The sequence below is a fragment of the Solanum lycopersicum genome, chromosome 12, assembly GCF_036512215.1.
Source record: "Solanum lycopersicum chromosome 12, SLM_r2.1".
Taxonomy (NCBI): Eukaryota; Viridiplantae; Streptophyta; class Magnoliopsida; order Solanales; family Solanaceae; genus Solanum; species Solanum lycopersicum.
In genome coordinates, this window is record NC_090811.1 from 64,888,702 (window position 1) to 64,909,579 (window position 20,878).

General features: G+C 33.5%; 1 protein-coding gene and 1 pseudogene across 1 annotated transcript; one reads left to right on the forward strand and one right to left on the reverse strand.

The window, feature by feature from the left end:
- The window catches only part of LOC109119107 (short chain aldehyde dehydrogenase 1-like), a 27,339-nt pseudogene extending 23,591 nt beyond the window's left edge, over window positions 1-3,748 (forward strand).
- LOC138340521 (uncharacterized) lies at window positions 3,604-6,132 on the reverse strand. The gene is made up of 2 exons (XM_069292249.1): window positions 4,616-6,132; window positions 3,604-4,210 (listed from the first exon to the last, which is right to left on the reverse strand). The coding sequence occupies exons 1-2, from the start codon at window positions 6,130-6,132 to the stop codon at window positions 3,604-3,606; spliced, it is 2,124 nt and encodes a 707-aa protein (XP_069148350.1).
- Between the last annotated feature and the right edge of the window lie 14,746 nt (window positions 6,133-20,878).

The following is a 20,878-nucleotide window of genomic DNA, read 5'->3' on the forward strand; positions in this document are numbered from 1 at the left end:
AAATGTTTTATTAAAATATTGAAAAATAAACTCAATTTTAGTAGAAGCGCATTGCAGGTCAACCTATTATAGTCTTCCTTCCATTTTCACACGAACATCTTTTTTCTTTGTTTTTCTTTTAATTGTTTCTCTTTGCATCAACAAGATGCATGAATTCAAAATAAAAAACAGAACATGCAGATTAGAATTTTGTGAGTGATTATTCTATATAACCAAAACGATATAAATACGAGAAGATAGAAATTCTAAAATTCAAGCATTCCATCTACTAGTTTGTAAGGGGGGAAAACATACCTCAAGGCTCTAACACAGGAAGTTAACTTGATTCCAAGCTTTCCAGAAGATTGATAGCCGCAATTTAACAAGAAATCCCCAAAATTGATTTGGAAAACTATTGCTACCGTTTATCCACGAAATGAAATTTTAATCCATTCATTGTCTTCCTGTGTTTTTGTTCTTCCACGCCTCCTCTTCGTCCACAAATTACCGATCGAAAATGGAATTATGGAGCTTAGAAAGTGAATGGCGGCTGCCAATTTTTTTTACAGTGAAAGGGGGAAAGGGGTGAAAGGGTTTAGCCTATATCTTGGAAATTAGAATTGCTTAGCAGATAACCTTAAATTTTAAGTTAATAAGAAGTGACGTCGTTTAGTGAAAGAAAAGGGTCATGTCACGTTTTAACATAAAAATGTTACTGCCAGTAACATTTATTAAGTAAACGGCGTTAATTTTTTTTAAATCAAATAAAGTCTAAAACGTTACAATAAAGTACGTTTATACTATTTTTGTAAAAAAAATTAAAAACGTATTAATTAGGTAAATTGATTTTTAAAATAGCTCATTTTGGTCAAAAATTCCAATTTATGTTGAACGCGCTCGGAATAACTTAGAGAGAAATGGCAAAGAAATGGTTTGGTGAAGGGGGAAATTTGGAAGGAGTTTTATTACATGAACAAGATGTAGAAAATGGAGTGTTGTATTTGGCAAGTGATGATTCTAAATATGTGAGTGGTTTGAACTTAATTATTCATGGTGGTTTTAGAACCACAAATGTGGCTTTAAGTGAGGCCTATAAGAAGTTGTTTCTATCCTCCAAATAAGCAAGGTCAATTTGTTTTATTTTGGTCCTTAATATATTTTGATCAATTCTCCGAAGCATTTTGTTCATACACCAAGTACTTGACTATCAATATTTCAATTTGTTTACAATTTATCAGCACTACTTGGCATAATTCTGAAAAAGAAATTTAGTTCTCATGTCACATATGTTGATTAACATGATGAAATATTGATAAAAAAATAAAATAAAATAAAAAAGCAGACACCATTCCATAAAGGGAGGGCAACAATAGTTTTAATGTTCACAATAAAACAAAAGTTGCCAAATTGAATATCGATGTATCTCAAAGATTATACTCCCTCCGTTTCATAAAGAATGACCTGGTTTGACTTGACATGGAGTTTAAGTAAATAAAGAATACTTTTGAATTTTGTGGTCCTAAATTAAAGTTATGTCAAATATACAAAATTGCCCTTTAACCTTGTGACCTTAAACAAAATAATTCAAATGTGAAGTTCCTTGATCTTCACCATGTGAGAACCTTCAAGATGAGAGAAGATAACAGGAAGAAATATAATGTTTGAGTATATTCCACTTGATATCAAAATGATCTGTACATATTGTATTTATACATCTTAGTAACAAACTCTAACTAACTCTAACCAACTTTCTAACAATATAACTAACTGAAAATACTAACAGAATACAACTAACTCAAAATACTAATTAATGAAAAAATATATTTTATTCAACATCCTCCCTCAAACTGATGATTTGAATACATCCTTCAAACTCAGTTTGGTCATTAAGTGTTCATGTTGTTGCCTGCCAAGACTCTTGGTTAATACATCAGCCTGCTGTTCCTTAGTGGAAACATAATGAGTCTTGATGATACCTTGTATAATCTTGTCTCTCACAAAATGACAATCAATGTCAATGTGCTTAGTTCTTTCATGAAAGACGGGATTTGCTGCAATCTGAATAGCAGCTTTGCTGTCGCAATAAAGATATATGAGAACCTCAACACTGATTCCCAGCTCTTTATACAAACCAATCAACCAAGTCACTTCAGCCACAACCGAAGCCATACTTCTAAACTTTGCTTCAGCAGAGCTTCTAGCTAATGTTTCTTGTTTCTTTGACTTCCAGGACACTACAACATTGCCAAAATTTACTAAGTATCCTGTGACTGACCTTCTACTCTGTAAGAAACCACCCCAGTCAGAATCACAATATGCCACAAATTTTTCAGAGCTGTCTGAGGGCATTAGAAGACCAAGACCTGGAGCATTCTTCATATATTTCACTACTCTTAAGGCAACATTCTTGTGAGATTGTTTGGGACTATGCATGAATTGACTTAGCACTTGCACTACATATGCAATGTCAATTCTAGTCATAGTAAGATATAATAACTTTCCTACTAGCCGTTGATATTGAGTAGGATAAACAAGTATTGTATCTTCATTTGTAGAACCTGCTTCCTTAGTTATAAAATCATCACAGTCAACTGATGTAAGCTTCAGATTTGTTTCCAAAGGTGTGTTAACTGGTTTAGTGCCACGTAATCCGAACTCACTAATTAGTTCCAATGCATACTTCCTTTGGCTCATCACTATTCCCTTTTGTTATCTAGCAAATTCAATTCCTAGAAAAAACTTCAATTCTCCAAGATCTTTCATTTTGAACTTTAGCTTTAAGTCATTCCTTGTTTGTAGAATCAAGTCTGTATTGCTTCCTGTTACCAACAAATCATCCACATAAACTAAGACAATTACCAGCTCTCCTTGAACTGTCTTGGTGAATAAAGAATAGTCAAAATTACTTTGTGAGAAGCCAAGTTGTACCAATGCATCTGTGAGTTTCTTATTCAATTGACTAGGTGCCTGTTTGAGTCCATAAAGAGACTTATGTAATTTGCAGACAACATGCTTCCCCTCCTGTCTGGCAAAACCAGAAGGAACCTCTAAATACACCTCCTCCACTAAATCCCCTTGAAGAAAAGCATTATGAACATCCATATGAAAAATAGACCAATGTTTAGCTGCTACCACAGCCACAACCGACCTGACAGTAACCATCTTAGAAACTGGAGAGAAGGTCTCAGTGTAATCTAACCCCTCTTGTTGGCTATAACCCTTTGCCACAAGTCGAGCCTTGTACCTTTCCACAGCTCCGGAAGATGTGTATTTAACCTTGAACACCCATTTACACCCAATAGGTTTCTTTCAAGCTAGTAATTCAACTAAACTCCAAGTGTGATTATCCTGTAATGCTTTAATTTCAGATTGCGTAGCAGCAACCCAATTGGGATCTTTAATAGCCTCAGCATAAGAAGTGGGTTCTTTGATGATAGAATAGGATGCTAAAGCAGCTCTAAAGACAGGTGATAAATGATCATAACTGACCACATCAGATACTGGATAACAACAGTTGGCACTTCCTTTGCTTTTAGAGACATAGTCATGCATTCACATAGGCGGCTTAGTAGACCTGGAAGATCTTCTAACAACAGGTACTACTAGAGATTGTACTGCTGAAGGTTAAGAGGCAGAAACATCACCCATAGAAGGAACATCCATAGAAGGAACATATGCAGTAGAAGAAGGAGCAGGAACACTGAAGGATAACTGATTATTATCCTGTATATGTGAGGCCTGAAGTTCATCTTCCTTTAGAGAAAACAAATGAGAAGGAGAAGTGGAAATTGTCTTAAAAGGAAAAGAATTTTCCTGAAATAAGACATCCCTACTTGTCAAAAATACTTTGGACTCCAAGTCATACATAGTATAACCTTTTTTAGACACTGAATAGCCAAGAAATACTGCAGGAATAACTCTTGGAGAGAATTTGTCCACCTTTCTAACCTGAGTTACATATCCCAAACAGCCAAATACTTTCATGTGAGCTAGAAAAGATGGGTGGCTGTGAAGTTTCTCAAAAGAAGATTTATCTTGAATGATGGCAGAAGGCAATCTATTAATTATGTATACAGCAGTGGTCACACAATAACCCCAAAACTTCAATGGTACACTAGCCTGAAATATGATAGCTCTTGCTACTTCTAAAATGTGTCTATGTTTCCTCTCAGCCACTCCATTTTTGTTGTGGAGTGTAAGAACAAGAACTTTGATTAACAGTACCAAAAGACTTCACCAATGCATTCATTTGTGAGTTAAAGAACTCACACCCATTATCAGTCTAAGACACTTCACAACTGAGGAATAAACAGTCTGAACTATAAGCAAAAAATCCTTAACAATAACAACAACTTCAGCTTTAGAAGATAGTAGAAACAACCAAGTATATCGAGAATAATTATCAACAAGAGTAAGAAAGTATTTTTTTCCATTATAAGTAGGAACTCTATAAGGACTCCAAACATCACCATGAACTAATTGAAAACAACAATAAGATGTGGTAGTGCTTTATGGAAAAGGCAGTCTAGTTTGTTTTGCTAAAGGACAAACATTATAACTCTTGATACATTTGTCTCAATGTGTAGAAGTAGGACAAAACAACTTCCTTATAGTGGCAGAGGAGGTGTGACCCAACCTCCTGTGCCAAAGATTCATACTATAGCTATCAGAGTCTATAGACGAAACTCCAAGTGATGAAGGACAAGCACTAGTAGCTACAGCAATAACAACATTTGCTGTAAATGCTTTCTTATGACTTGATTGGAACACACACAAGCCACTTTCTTCTCTACCAATCCCCTTCACCTTGCCACTTGAGAGATACTGAAGAATACAAAAATCAGGATAGAATAATACATCACACTTGAGCTCCTTTGTCAGTTGAGAAACAGACAACAAATTGTATTTGAACTCAGGAATATGCATGACATTGATTATCTCTTGACCAGGAAAGAGACATGATGACCCTGTGTGAGTTACATTAACTACATTACCACTAGGCAGATGAAATTTTCCTAGACCATTCTTGTTTACTGTTGTATTGTGGGATAAAAGAGCAACTGAGCTAACCATATGATTAGAAGCACCAGAATCCACTATCCGCTTAACATCATATGCAGTGATAGTAGTACAAGGGATCATACCTGCTGTCAAGGCTACATGAGCAGCTTCAAAATTTTCTGAATTAAGCATTGTAAAGATTTGGTTGTATTTTTGCTCAGTAAATTGAGGAATAGCACCAAATGCATCAGTAGAACCTTTGGACATGTGAGAAGATCCTGCAAAATTGGCAGATGGACATCCAAACTGATTTCCACTATCACTACTATCAGTATGACTACCTGCATTAGGATTGCCCTTGCTAGTGTCATTGTCCTTGAGGTATGACCCTGCTTTCTTCTTGAATTTATAATCTGGAGGATATCCAATTAACTTGTAACAAACTGCTTTTGTGTGACCTGTAAGATGGCAATGATCACCGTAAAGATCACTTCTTCTGCTTCTGCCCTTGTAAGAGGAATTGTTCCCCTTATAGTTAGTGCGTACATTAGAGTTTCCTTTGCCACTAAACAAAGTTGTCCCTTCAGCAATTTCAGAACTGTAAGAAGAAAAACTCAGAGATCTTCGACTTTCCTCAGAAATGATCATAACGTATGCCTTATTAATCGACGGAGTAGGAAGCATCATCATGATGTGATTATTGGAATGTGAGTAAGACTCATTGAGACCCATAAGAAATTTAAGAAGACATTGATACTCGAAGTGTTCCACATATTTCCTAGACTCAACACAATTACATCCAGGACATGGCATTAACACATCAAATTCTGCCCATAATTCTCTTAGTTTTGAAAAATAGGTCAACACAGAAGAAATTCCTTGAGTAAGCGTAGAAATTTGTGAATGAAGGAAGAAAATTCGAGATCTATTAACCTTATCAAATCTTTCTTGGAGATCAGTCCACACCTTATATGCACTCGTAGAATATACAATTCCACTAAGTAATTCAGTACATACAGAATTCATAATCCATGAAAGGACTATAGCATTACATTTCTCCCACAAATCATGAAAAGAAACATCAAATTTCTCCTTAGGATATCGACCATCCACAAATCCTAACTTGGTTTTACCCAACAGACTAATTCGCATTGAGCTACTCCATAATGCATAATTCTCAGGGCCTATTAGTTTAATCGAAATTAGGGAACTACCTGGTGTATCATTGGGCTGAAGAAACAAAGGATGATGTTGATCGATTGTTCACATAGTAGGCACAACTCAAGCTCCAATTTTCAGATCTGCAGGTGAACTAGTATTCACCATTGTTGAGGATGCCGAATTTTTCAAATAGGAGAATTGAAAATAGCAGTGAAACGAAGAAGATGTGAGACGAGAAACAGAGATAAGATCAAAGGAATATGAGGTCGATTACGCCAGCTCTGATACCATGTGAAGTTCCTTGATCTTCACCACGTGAGAACCTTTAAGATGAGAGAAGAGAACATGACGAAATATAATGTTTGAGTATATTCAACTTGATATCAAAATGATCTGTACATATTGTATTTATACATCTTAGTAACAAACTCTAACTAACTCTAACTAACTTTCTAACATTATAACTAACTGAAAATACTAACAGAATACAACTAACTCAAAATACTAATCAATGAAAAAATATCTTTTATTCAACATAAAATTACATATATTTATTGAAAAAATATTAAGAATAAAGTTTTAGTAATAGATTTTGATGTTCACTTTCTGAGAGTGAAATACACTCACATTGTCAACTAAATATTTAAAGAGATAATTCTTACAATTATTAATAGTTCAGGTGGGTGATACGACTCCCGCAAAGCTAAAGTGTATGTGTAGCTAAAAATCCGAATATAAATTAGGAGGGCTTTTGACCATTTTCTCCTAAATTTAGAATAAATAGTATATATAATGTCTCTTTTAATTAAGTATTTGCCCCGCCAAATAACTCAGAAATTAAACTCTAAACAATTTACTATATTACAAAACACAACAATTAATATTTTCTGCGTTTAAAATAGAATGACCTAGTTTGATTTGGAACGGAGTTTAAGAAAAGAAAGAAGACTTTTTAATCTTGCGGTTCTAAATCAAAGTTATGTCAAATGTACCAAAATACCCTTTAATCTTGTGGAATTAAACATGCCATGTGGAAATTTAAAGTTAAAGTGTTGCAAAAAAGGAAAAGAGACATTTTTTTTTGAAATGGAGGAAGTAGTAAAAACTCTAAATTGTCATATGTTGAAAAGGAAGTTGTTTCGTAGTATTTAAAATACATGAATCTTTGCTTTCATTATATTGCAATTATTTAAGGAGCATTTGTCTATGAGAAGGTTTAATTCGAAATTGAGGAATAATATAAGTAATTATATTGAATCTGCACAAGTTATTGGATCATAAAATAATACTTTAGGAATTTTATTTGATTCGATTTAATGTGTGACATGTAATGATAATGAAAAGGGATAACTTTCATGTAAACATGTCTAAATTCAGATATATTCTTTTTTGTTTAAGCTAAATAATATCTATAAAAATATATCTACATGTGCATGCAAATTAATAAATTCAAGTATAATTATCACTATTAATCGTAAAATAACCATAATTTCAAAAGCTTCAAAATTAAAATCGTGAATAGAATACGTTAAAGGATCCAAATATGATATAAATTAAATATAATATATACATATTAATTTCTTGCATAGATGTTGCATTAAATATTAGTTTGATTGGTTAGAAGAAGGGTACAAAAATATTGATTTTAGTATAATTTTTATATCTATATTTAAGTTATATATGTTGCATTATTATGAAACATCTTTTATGAATTATGTTTAAAATTTATAAGCATTTGATTTATTTTTAAAAAAAATAATTTGGAGCATCAAAATCTTTTTATTCATTAATAAAGTATGTACAAGCATGGACCAATCCAAAACTAGGATTAACCCAAAAAGAAATAGCCCAGCCCATTAAAATGAATCTTTAGGTATTTATAAAAAAAACCCTAAAAAATAAGGGTTCATAAATTGGTGCTCCTCATCCTTGTCCTTCATATTGCTGCTTGGAGCTTTGTGGAATTCCACCTTCCTTCACCATTTGTTGTGGGTCCTTAACCCCCTTTTCTTTTTCTTTCTAATATCATTCTTGCTTAGATTGTAGAGGTATGTTTTTGTATTTTGTTCTTCATTTCTTTTCCTCAATTTCCGACTTCCTCCATTTCAATGATGGAGACTTAATCTGGTGATGTAGTGGTTGCCTAAGATAGTTCTTGTAAAGGTGCCTAGTCTTGTGGTCTGGCTCTCAATTCTTTGTAAGTAGCTAATGTTATCTCATTTTCCCCCTTGTTTGTTGTCATTCCTAATCACATTTCTAGATCTGAGCAGGGCCAGGTGAGTGTTATTTTCCAAAAAATAAAATAAAAACCCTTGATGTATTCATCGTCTAATTCTAACCAATAAACTTCTTTTTGTCAGGAGAGAGATGTTTTGGTTGGATATGTTCCTCCAGTGAAACTTGATGCTGCATTTTCTATGTGGAATCCAAAAAAGAGTTGGTCGTTGATTATTCAGGTTTTTCCTTTCTGATGATATCCTATAAAGTGACTAATTCCTTTTATAAAAAAAGAAGTAACATTTTTGATCTAGTAAATTTTGAATAATTAAAAAGAAATCATCAATTGTGTATGAATATTGAGCGAAATTGTTTTTTTGTTTCAAATCTTGTGAAACCCCCATTTTCATGGTATATACTATTGTTTAATATCATGTAATAATGAAATAGTGTTCCTCTATGTTGTCATTTTGCTTTATTTCTCTAGGTTGTATTCTCAAATTAGGTATTAACGGTTTTTCTAAGTTAATAATCTTTCTTTCTTTGCTTGGAAGTTCACAGAAGGTGGAAAAAACATTGTCTTTCAACCCTTTCAAAGGCTACATTAGTAATTTAATTTGCTAATGAAATTCCTCTCTGAAAACATGTTGAAGTTTCACATGACAAAACTGAGTTAGATACTTAATGTGTTATATTATAGTTGAAATCTACCACGGACCTCAATATCTGTTGTCTCATAAATTTCCTCCATTTGAGCATATATAAGATCTCTTTTATGATTGCTTGAACAATAACCATACGAACTCTTGTTTTGAATTTCCTCCATTTGAGAAAAACATAGGTTTATAATTTTGAAGCAAAACCACCATGTTTGGTCAGTTGGTAGGTACTCAATTCATAGGAGAAGTGATTTTTACTAGTTTTTAGATACATGGGCTCACTTAAAAACAACACTATTGTATGACAATTTCTTCCCATTCTTAAGATTATTTCTCATCTTTCATAAATACCACACGAACCGAGATGGGTAGTGTGGCCACGGTTGACACCGGTGACTTTCTTTTTAGCCTTGTTGTAGAACTATCACAATTTTCTTTGTATTTTGTATGTCCATTTGACTCTTGAATCTCAAACTCAATCTTGATCACTTTCCTCATTCCTCTATTTTGACTTTGAAGCTCCAAAACACTTTAAATTTTCTTTCAAACAAGCTTATTAGCTGTAAAAAAAATTTATGCAAATAAGCACACGTAATAAGCACATAATGATTATAATTATGATTAAATAATGGTAGAAAACACATATGAAGACTTTACAACAACTAAATGTATGTATTTTATATTGTATATCAGTTATCATCCTAAATCATTTATTTTAAGTTTTAAGTCTTATTTTATTTTTTAATTTGTTTGAAAAGAACTTCATGTTCGATATTAGTAAAATCTTCATGATTTATTATTTTTGCATTATATATGCTTACCAAATATGTCATGGTCAAGACTACTAGAGGAGTTTCATCCAATTAGGAACGTTGATTCCTCTTTGGACTATAAGTTTATCCTTTTTTGCTTCTTTATTTTAGTTGTTCATTTTTTCGCTCCTTTATTTATGAAATTTATCAGTTTCTTCTTTGCTGCAATATCTCATATCTATACATGTTGTCTGCATTCATGTGAACCACGTTAAGTTTATTAATCATCTAAACTATTTATATGTTCACCTATTTCCAAACAATTTCTCCTTTTTTGATGATGATAAACAATTAAACATAGTTTACTTCGTAAAACATCAAATACTTTGTCAATCATCAAACTACATACTATTGTTACATTTTTATAGGACTAAAATGTTAAAGTCACCTTTGATAGAAAAAGCTTCGCACCAAAGTGACCCATTTCTATATGAATCTTGGTTAATCAACCAATCATTTTTATCACATCTATTAAAGAGGAGATGGTTGCAAAATTAGAAAATTTATCCTACTTTGCTGGACTCCAAAACATACAACATGTTCAACTAGAGATACTTACATACTATTATTCATTATCATCATTTCATGTTTTACTTTTCTCTTCTTTTACGTAAAACAGTAACTGTTGAGTGGTGGATTCAATCATTTGAAGAGCTTCATTCTTGTGTCGCTCAATATCCCACTGCACTGCTCTCTTTGCCTTAGTTTGATCACTGACGTTTTCTACCTTTTTTTGTGCAATTATATGAAATGCTTTATGTTTTTGTTCATCATTTTTCGCGTACTTCTCATCTTATTCAATTTTAACAACCTCTTATTCTAATTTGCGAATCATTTTTCTTGCATCTTCAAATGTTCCTTGTTTCTTTATCCCTTTTTTGAATTTCTTGAGTATGTTCAATTTCCTTTCCAATATCATTTGCACGAAGAATAACGTTTAGACCTTTTTTTCCAATTCTGAAACAGAACGTATCTCTGTCTCTAAAATAATAAATCGTATTTATTATGAGGAGTAATATTCTTGGCATCTTCATAAAGTTATCCATAATCAACACGATCTAATTCAATGTGGACAAAACAAAATTGACAAAATAAACCATGTCATTCATGCTATTAGTCATCCATAAGTGAGAAGAGACATTAACATGGACTTAACTTCATCAGTCCAACATTTTTTTAGTTATTTCATGCATTTGACTTTGAGAAGAATAATTGTTCTGATGACTCTAGTCTTAATAGTGGATTCATGTTTAACTTTTCTATTAAGACCGGAGATACCAAATCAAGAACATTCTTTCCAAAGCTAATTACATGGAACGTCTAAAAAGTGTTGACTGATGAAGTCCAATGTAGGTGCCACATCTCACTTTTGAGATGACTATCAAAGTGGATGATATGATTTATAATACAAATTCTGCTTTTCGCCACATTGAATTGGATATTATGGTTCATTCTATGTAGATGCTAAGAACATGATTGTTATAAATATGGTTTACTTATTGCAAAGAGATAAAGATGTGTGTTTTGTTTGAGAATTGGGGAAAAGAAATTTAGATGATGTTCTTCGTGTAAATAATATTGAAAGCAAATTAAACACAACCAAGAAAAATAGAAATTAAATAATAAGGTTACAACGGAACATGAAGAGACAAATACAAAATGCAAGAAATTGATTCATATATTGAAAATGAGAGGTTGTTGATATTGAACAAGATGAGAAAGTGCACAAAAGATGATAAGCAAAAACATTAAATAACCTATGGGATTGCACAAGTTTGAGGTAGAAAAACTCATAAATCAAACAAAATTACTAGAGTGGTGCAGTGGGATATTGAAAGACATAAGAATTAAGTTTTCCAAGGAATAGAATCAACCACTCAACTACTACTGTCTCATGTAAAAGAGAAAGAGAGAAATAGTGTAGAATAAATTATGAAATGATGATAATTTTTACTAGTACATAAGTTTGTCTAGTTGAACAAGTTTTAATTTGTGGGTCTAACAAAGTAAAATCAATTTTTTAAACTTTTAAACCACATCCTCTTTAAAGAGAACTTAAGCTGAATTTAATAAAAATGAGTGGGGTTGATTAATAAAGGTTTGTATAGAAAAGTCCCACTTTGGAGCGAAACTTTTCTTAACAAAGAAGACTTAAACAGTGTATTCCTAGGAAAATGTAATAATAATATCCCTATTTTTTATAATCAAACACTTAAGTCTCTTTTAAAGAGACAATCTTACACAAAAATATTGTTCCTCCTTCAAAGTAAATTTATATAATTGAAGTTGAGGATTGTGTCGAACTATTGTTATGAATTTACGCATATATATAGTTTTACTTAGAGTCTGATTGAATTGACGTAAAAGTTGGTTAAACCTACTCTCAAGTCATTTTAAACTATTGAAATTATTTGACAAGGTTAAAAATAACTTGCATGCAAACATGTCTGAATTCAGATATATTTATTTTGTTATAAGCTGAATAATATCTAAAAAAATATATTTACATGTGCATGCAAATTAATAAATTCAAGTGTAATTATAACTATTAATTCTAAATTAACCACAATTTTAAAAGCTTCAAACTTAAAAATCATGATTAGAATATGTTAAAGGACCTAAATATGATATAAATTAAATATAATATATTCATATTAATTTCATGCATAGATGTTGCATTAAATATGAGTTTGATTGGTTTCAAGAAGTGTTTAAAAATATTGATTTTAATATAATTTTTTGATCTATATTTAATTTGGATATCTTGCATTATTATAAAACATCTTTTCTAAATTATGTTAACAATTTATAAGCATTTGATTTTTTTTATGAAAATTAATTTGAAGTATCAAACAATTTTTATTCATTAATAAAGTATGTAGAAGAATGGGCCAATTCAAAAATAGTATTAGCCCAAAAATAAAAAGCTCATCCCATTAAAATGAACCTTTAGGTATTAATAAAGAAATCCTAAAAAATAAGAGCTCATAAATTTGTGATCCTCTTCCTTGTCCCCCATATTGCTGCTTGGAGCTTTGTGGAATTCTACCTTCCTTCCCCATTTGTTGTGGGTCTAATATCATTCTTGCTTAGCTTGTAGAGGTATATTTTTGTATTTATTTCTTCATTTCTTTCACTCAATTTTCTACTTCTTCCATTTCAATGATGAAGACTTAATCTGGTGGTTTAGTAGTTTCCTAAGATAGTCTTGTGGTCTAGCTCTCAATTCCTTGTAAGTAGCTAATGTTATCTCATTTCTTCTTCCCTTGTTTGTTGTCATTCCTAATCACATTTCTAGATCTGAGCAGAGCAAGGTGAGTGCTATTTTTTCAACAAAAAAAAAAGGTTTTTTGATGTCTTTATTGTCCAATTCTAACCAACAAACTTCTTTTTGTAAGGAGAGAGATGATTTGGTTGGATATGTTCCTCCAGTGAGACTTGATGCTTCATTTTCTATGTAGAATCCCAAAAAGAGATGGTCATTGATTCTTCAGGTTTTTCCTTTTTGATGATATTCTATAAAGTGACTAATTCTTTTTATAAGAAGTAACACTTTTGATCTAGTAAATTTTGAATCATTGAAAAGAAATCTTCAACTGTGTATGAATATTGAGCCAAATTGTTTTTTGTTTCAAATCTTCATAGGATAAGTGATTTTTACTAGTTTTTAGATACACGGGCTCATCTTTAAAACAAGACTATTGTAAGACAATTTCTTCCCATTCTTTAGATTATTTCTCATCTTTCATAAATACCACACGAACCGGGATGTGTTGGGTTATGGGTCTTTTTTCCCTTCCTATGTGGATAAATAAAAGCCCTATTTGGACCAACCCATTTTTGTCCATAAGCCCATTCTTATGAGGCAAATTTAAGCCTATTTTAGGTCTTATTTTCAGATTTTTTAGAGAGAGTTTTTCAGCAGCCAAAAGAGAGAAAAAAAGAGAGAAATTCGTAGTCAAAAATCCAGCCATAACAACCAACTTCAAATTGTGATTCCCGCTTCGTTTCTTGTCCGATTGAGCTGATTTTTGGACAGAATATTATCTTCATCTCAATCTTTGATTAGGAACTGACAGAGTTGGATTTGGTGGTCTGCAACTTCAGTTTTGATGTCGTGAACAGTAGCTGCGAAATTGGTGATTTTGCTCCTTTAATTCTCTAGATTCTGTGCAATCTTATTTTGTTGTTGCTCGTTGTTTGGCACTTTGTTTTGTGGCCAATTTTGGAGAACAATATTGTAACTCTTGGTGATTATAGTGGAGCTTTTGGTCCCGTGGTTTTTTACTCTTCACATCGAAGGGTTTTCCACGTAAATCTTAGTGTCTTGTGTGATTGGCTTATTATTGTCTTGTTATATTTGTTTGGTTGAATTACTTGCTGCCTTACTATCATATTGCTTGTGGTTGTTTGTTTTCTCTTGGTTCAAATCGAAAAGGAAAAGTATAGACTTGGGTATTCTTCCGCTGTTATCCTGTTAGGCATTCTTTGTTAGTGCCTTGTCTTTCCCAACAAAGTGGTATCAGAGCATTGGTTATTGTTGATTGTCGTTTGAACGATGGAGGCAAACATGAGAAAAATGATGTGTTTAACTGGTAGTAACTATCATATTTGGAAAGGCAAGATGAAAGATCTTCTATTTGTCAAGAAGATGCATTTACCTGTGTTTGCTTCTAATAAGCCCCAGTCTTTGAATGATGAAGAATGGGAATTTGAGCATCTGCAGGTTTGTGGCTATATTAGACAATGGGTTGAAGATAATGTTAGAAATCATATTGTGAATGAGACACATGCCAAAAGTTTGTGGGACAAGCTCGAGACACTTTATGCTTCGAAGACTGGCAACAACAAGTTGTTCCTATTGAAACAATTAATGAATATCAGGTATAAAGAGGGCACTCCTATTTCTGATCATATTAATGATTTTCAGGGTGTTCTTGACCAGCTGTCCGGAATGGGTGTAAAGTTTGATGATGAGATACAGGGACTTTGGCTTCTTAATGCTCTGCCAGACTCTTGGGAAACTCTTCGAGTTTCTTTAACTAATTCTGCTCCCAGTGGTGTTGTAACCATGGAATATACTAAGAGTGGTGTCTTGAATGAAGAAATGAGAAGAAGATCTCAAGCCTCATCTTCTTCAGCTTCACACTCCGATGTTTTGGTTACTGAAGATAGGGGGAGAAACAAGTCCAGAGGTCAAAATGATAGAGGTAAAAGTAGAAGCAAGTCAAAGTCTAAATACAAGAATACTACATGTGACTATTGCCACAAGAATGGGCATATCATGAAATATTGTTACAAGCACAAGAGAGATATGAGACAACAAAAGAGAGAAGGCGATAATGAAAATCGTGTTGCTGTTGTTGCTAATAATGATCTTCTTGTTTCTTGTGATGAAAATGCCATTAATCTTGTTCGTGATGAGTCTAGCTAGTTTGTGGATTCTGGTGCTATTTCTCATGTCACGCCAAAGAAGGAATTATTTTCTTCTTATACTCCAGGTAATTTTGGAACGTTGAAAATGTGCAATAATCATGAAGTTGAAGTTATTGGCATTGGGACAGTTTGTTTGGAAAGTAACAATGGTTCCAAACTAGTTCTTAATAATGTCAAGCATGCTCCAGATGTTCGCTTGAATTTGATTTCTGTGGGATATCTTGATGATGAGGGTTATGTTAATACACTTGGTGCTGGCCAGTGGAAGCTTACTAGAGGTTTGATGGTTGTGGCCCGTGGTGACAAGTTGTCTAACTTGTATGTATTTTAGGGCTCCATGTCCAGAGACTCAGTAAATTTGGTGGAGAATGATACTTCATCAGAGTTATGGCATAGAAGGCTGAGTCATATGAGCGAGAAGGGGATTGATAGTTTGGCTAAGAAAAATTTGCTTTCTGGAGTGAAACAAGCAAAGTTGAAGAAATGTGTTCATTGCTTAGCCGGTAAACAGAAAAGAGTTTCTTTTCAGAGTCATCCGCCTTCAAGAAAGCTCGATTTGTTGGAGTTGGTACATTCTGATTTGTGTGGTCCTTTTAAGGTAAGATCTCATGGTGGTGCACTTTACTTTGTGACTTTTATTGATGATCATTCTCGCAAACTCTGGGTATTTTCTTTGAAGTCCAAGGATCAAGTACTTGATGTGTTCAAGGGTTTTCAGGCCTTGGTTGAAAGACAAACAGGGAAGACATTGAAATGCATCCGCTCAGATAATGGTGGTGAGTATATTGGTCCTTTTAATAGATATTGCAGAGAGCAGGGTATTAGGCATCAGAAAACTCCTCCAAAGACTCCTCAGTTAAATGGTTTAGCAGAGAGGATGAACAGAACTCTAGTTGAGAGGGTTAGATGTATGCTTTCAGATGCTAAGCTGTCAGATTCCTTTTGGGCAGAAGCACTTAATACTGCTGCTTATGTTATCAATTTATCTCCTGCTGTTGCTTTAGATGGTGATGTCCCTGACAGAGTTTGGACTAGTAAGAATGTTTCTTATGATCATCTTAGAGTCTTTGGGTGTAAAGTCTTTGTACATGTTCCTAAGGATGAAAGGTCAAAGTTGGATGTTAAAACTAGGCAGTGTATCTTCATTGGTTATGGTCAAGATGAATTTGGCTATCGTTTCTATGATCCTGTTGAGAAGAAACTTGTTAGAAGCCGTGATGTTGTGTTCTTTGAAGACCAAACAATTGAAGATTTTGACAAAGCTGACAAGGCTGATTTTCAGACTAGTGAGAGCTTAGTTGATGTTGATCCAGTTCCTTTGACTATTGCACCGGAAGAAAATCTTCATAATGATGAAAATCAAGTTGATAATGAAGATGGTGATCATGTTCAGAATGACCGGCATGATGTTGTTGATGCTCTAGTGCAAGATGATGTGGTTGTCCAACAACCAATTATAGATGCTCCAGAGAGTTCTCTCAGACGATTTAGTAGAGAGAGAACTCCTTCATCTCGTTATTCTCCCAATGAGTATGTACTCTTGACTGACGGGGAAGAACCTGAGAGTCTTGATGAGGCCATGGAAAGTGAAGAAAAAGAAAGGTGGTTTGATGCTATGGAAGATGAGATTAAATCTCTGCATGATAATCATACCTTTGATTTGGTTAAGTTACCTAAAGACAGAAAAGCTTTGAAAAACAGGTGGGTTTTTCGGGTGAAACATGAAGATGGTAATACAGTTCCACGGTACAAAGCTAGATTAGTTGTCAAGGGATTTAATCAGAAAAAGGGAGTTGATTTTGATGAGATATTCTCTCCAGTTGTGAAGATGTCATCCATTCGTGTGGTTCTAGGCTTGGCTGCAAGTCTAGATTTAGAGGTTGAGCAAATGGATGTTAAAACTGCTTTCCTCCATGGTGACTTAGATGAAGAAATTTATATGGAGCAACCGGAAGGTTTTGAAGTCAAGGGTAAAGAGAATTATGTTTGCAAATTGAAGAAGAGCTTGTATGGTTTGAAACAAGCTCCCAGGCAGTGGTACAGGAAGTTTGGTTGTTTTATGAGTCAGCAGGGCTTCAAGAAGACTTCTTCAGACCATTGTGTTTTTGTGCAAAAGTTCTCTGATGGTGACTTTATTATTGTGTTGCTTTATGTTGATGACATGCTTGTTGTTGGTCATAATACTTGCAGGATTCAGAAGTTGAAGCAAGAGTTGAGTAAGTCTTTTGCTATGAAAGACTTAGGACCAGCAAGGCAGATTCTTGGCAGGCAGATTGTCCGTGATAGAAAGGCCAAGAAATTGGTATTATCATAAGAAAAGTACATTTAGAAAGTACTTCGCAGATTCAGCATGGACAAAGCTAAGGTTGTCAGTACACCTTTAGCTATGCACTTCAAATTGAGCACGAAACAGTGTCCTTCTAGTGATGATGAGAAGGAAGATATGAAGAAAGTTCATTATGCTTCAGCTGTTGGTAGTTTGATGTATGCGATGGTTTGTATAAACCGGATATTGCTCACGCTGTTGGAGTTGTTAGTCGTTTTCTTTCTAATCCGTGAAGAGAACATTGGAATGCTGTGAAGTGGGTTATGAGATATCTTTTGGCACTTCTAGTCTGAGTTTGTGTTTTGGTATAGGGAAGCCTATTCTTTGTGGTTATACTGATTCAGACATGGCTGGTGATGTTGATACTCGCAAGACTACTTCAGGGTACTTGGTTACTTTTGCAGGGGGAGCTGTGTCTTGGCAATCTAGGTTGCAAAAATGTGTTGCTCTGTCTACTACAGAAGCTGAGCTTATTGTTGTCGTTGAAGCTTGTAAAGAATTGCTTTGGATGAAGAGATTCTTGGGGGAACTTGGTTGTGCTCAAGAGAGGTATGTGCTTTATTGTGACAGTCAAAGTGCTATACATCTTGGCAAGAATTCTACGTTCCATGGTCAGTCTAAACACATTGATGTAAGATACCATTGGATTCGAGATGTGTTGGATTCTAAGTTGCTTGAGCTTGAAAAGATTCATACAAATGACAATGGTTCCGATATGATGACTAAAGCTTTGCCAAGAGGGAAGTTTGAAGATTGTTGCATGGTCGCCGGGATGGCGGTCTCCTCCACATAGTCGTGAGGGGGAGAATTGTTGGGTTATGGGTCTTTTTTCCCTTCCTATGTGGATAAATAAAAGCCCAATTTGGACCAACCCATTTTTGTCCATAAGACCATTCTTATGAGGCAAATATAAGCCTATTTTAGGTCTTATTTTCAGATTTTTTAGAGAGAGTTTTTCAGCAGCCAAAAGAGAGAAAAAAAGAGAGAAATTCGTAGTCAAAAATCCAGCCATAACAACCAACTTCAAATTGCGATTTCCGCTTCGTTTCTTGTCCGATTGAGCTGATTTTTGGACAGCATATTATATTCATCTCAATCTTTGATTAGGAACTGACAGAGTTGGATTTGGTGGTCTTCAGCTTCAGTTTTGCTATCGTGAACAGTAGCTGCGAAATTGGTGATTTTGCTCCTTTAATTCTCTAGATTTGGTGCAATATTATTTTGTTGTTGCTCGTTGTTTGGCACTTTGTTTTGTGGCCAATTTTGGAGAACAATATTGTAACTCTTGGTGATTATAGTGGAGCTTTTGGTCCCGTGGTTTTTTACTCTTCACACCGAAGGGTTTTCCACGTAAATCTTGGTGTCTTGTGTGATTGGTTTATTATTGTCTTGTTATATTTGTTTGGTTGAATTACATGCTTCCTTACTATCATATTGGTTGTGGTTGTTTGTTTTCTCTTGGTTCAAATCGAAAAGGAAAAGTATAGACTTGGATATTCTTCCGCTGTTATCCTGTTAGGCATTCTTTGTTAGTGCCTTGTCTTTCCCAACAGGATGGGTAGTGTGGCCACAATTGACATCGATAACTCCTTTTTTAGCCTTGATCCATGTTTTCCTCTTGATGCAGCACAAGCCTGATATCATGATCGCGCCGCATGGACTTGTTATAGAACTGTCACAATTTTCTTGATATTTTGTATGTCCATTTGATTCTTGAATCTCAAACTCAATCTTGATCACATTACTCATTCCTCTATTCCGACTTTGAAGCTCCACAACACTTCAAATTTTCTTTCAAACATGCTTATTAGTTGTAAAAAAAATTATGCAAAGAAGCACACATCATAAGCACATAATGATTATAATAATGATTAAATGATGGAAGAAAAACACATATGAAGACTTTATAACAACTAAATGTATGTATTTTATACTGAATATCAGTTATTATCAATGACATCGTGATTCATTTATTTTAAGTTTTAAGTCTTATTTATTTTTTAATTTGTTTAAAAATAATTTCATGTTCGATAACAGTAAAATCTTCAAATTTATTATTTTTGCATTATATATGCTTACCATATATGTCATGATGAGGATTACTCGAGGAGTTCCATCCTATAAGGAACTTTGACTTCTCTTTGGACTTTACTTTTACCCTTATTTTGCTTCTTCATTTAAGTTGTTCCTTATTTTGCTCTTTTATTTATGCAATTTATTAGTTTCTTTTTTGGTCCAATCACTCATATCTATACAGGTTGTCTGCATTCATGTGTGGGGACTTGGTTAACCTAATTGATTATATATAAGACGATAAATAATGAACCACATTAAGTTTATTAATCATCTAAACTATTTATATGTTCACCTATTTCCAAACAATTTCTCCCTTTTTGATGATGATAAACAATGCAACATAGTTTACTTTGTAAAACATCAAAATACTTTGTCAATCATCAAAACTACATACTATTGTTACATTTTTATAGGACTAAACTGTTGAAGTCGCCTTTGGTAGGAAAAGCTTCATACCAAAGTGACACTTTTCTATATGAATCTTGGTTAATCAGCCCCAATCATTTTCATCACATTCATATTCACATCTATTTAAAGAGGAAATGGTTGCAAATTAAAAAAATTATCCTACTTTGCTGGACCCCAAAACTTAAAACATGTTCAACTAGACATACTTACATACTATTATTCATTATTATCATTTCATGTTTTACTTTTCTCTTTCTTTTACGTAAAATAGTAGCAGTTGAGTGGTGGATTCAATCACTTGGAGAGCTTCATTGTTGATCAATATCCCACCATACTACTCTCTCTGCCTATAGGATTGCACAAGCTAAGCTAGAAAAAGAGTGGTGCACAGGTTATTGTGAAACACAAAGAATAAAGTTTTCCAAGGAATCGAATCAACCACTCAACTATTACTGTCTCATGCAAAAGAGAGAGAGAGAGTGTGTAGTAAAAATTATGAAATTATGATAATGTTTATTAGTACATAAGTTTGTCTAGTTGAACAAGCTTTTAGTTGTGGGTCTAACAAAGTAGAATCAATTTTTAAAACTTTGCCACCACATCCTTTTTAATAGAAGTTAAGTTGAATTTGATAAAAATGATTGGGGTTGATTAATCACATGCATGGTTTTCATAAATTCTGTTCTTGTCTTATTGAATATTTCAAATTCAATAAATTTCAAAGTCTAAATTTCTCACCAACATCCATGCGAAGGATCAGAAAATAATATCATACATATGTATGCTTTGCAACTAATTTTTGG

Bases quoted from the DNA above. Each gene is read 5' to 3' on its own strand.
- LOC138340521 (XM_069292249.1), bottom strand. From the start codon at position 6,132: ATGCGAATTAGTCTGTTGGGTAAAACCAAGTTAGGATTTGTGGATGGT. The intron at 4,211-4,615 runs GTTGGGTCACAC...GCATTGGTGAAG, and splicing joins ATGAATCTTTGGCACAGGAG to TCTTTTGGTACTGTTAATCA.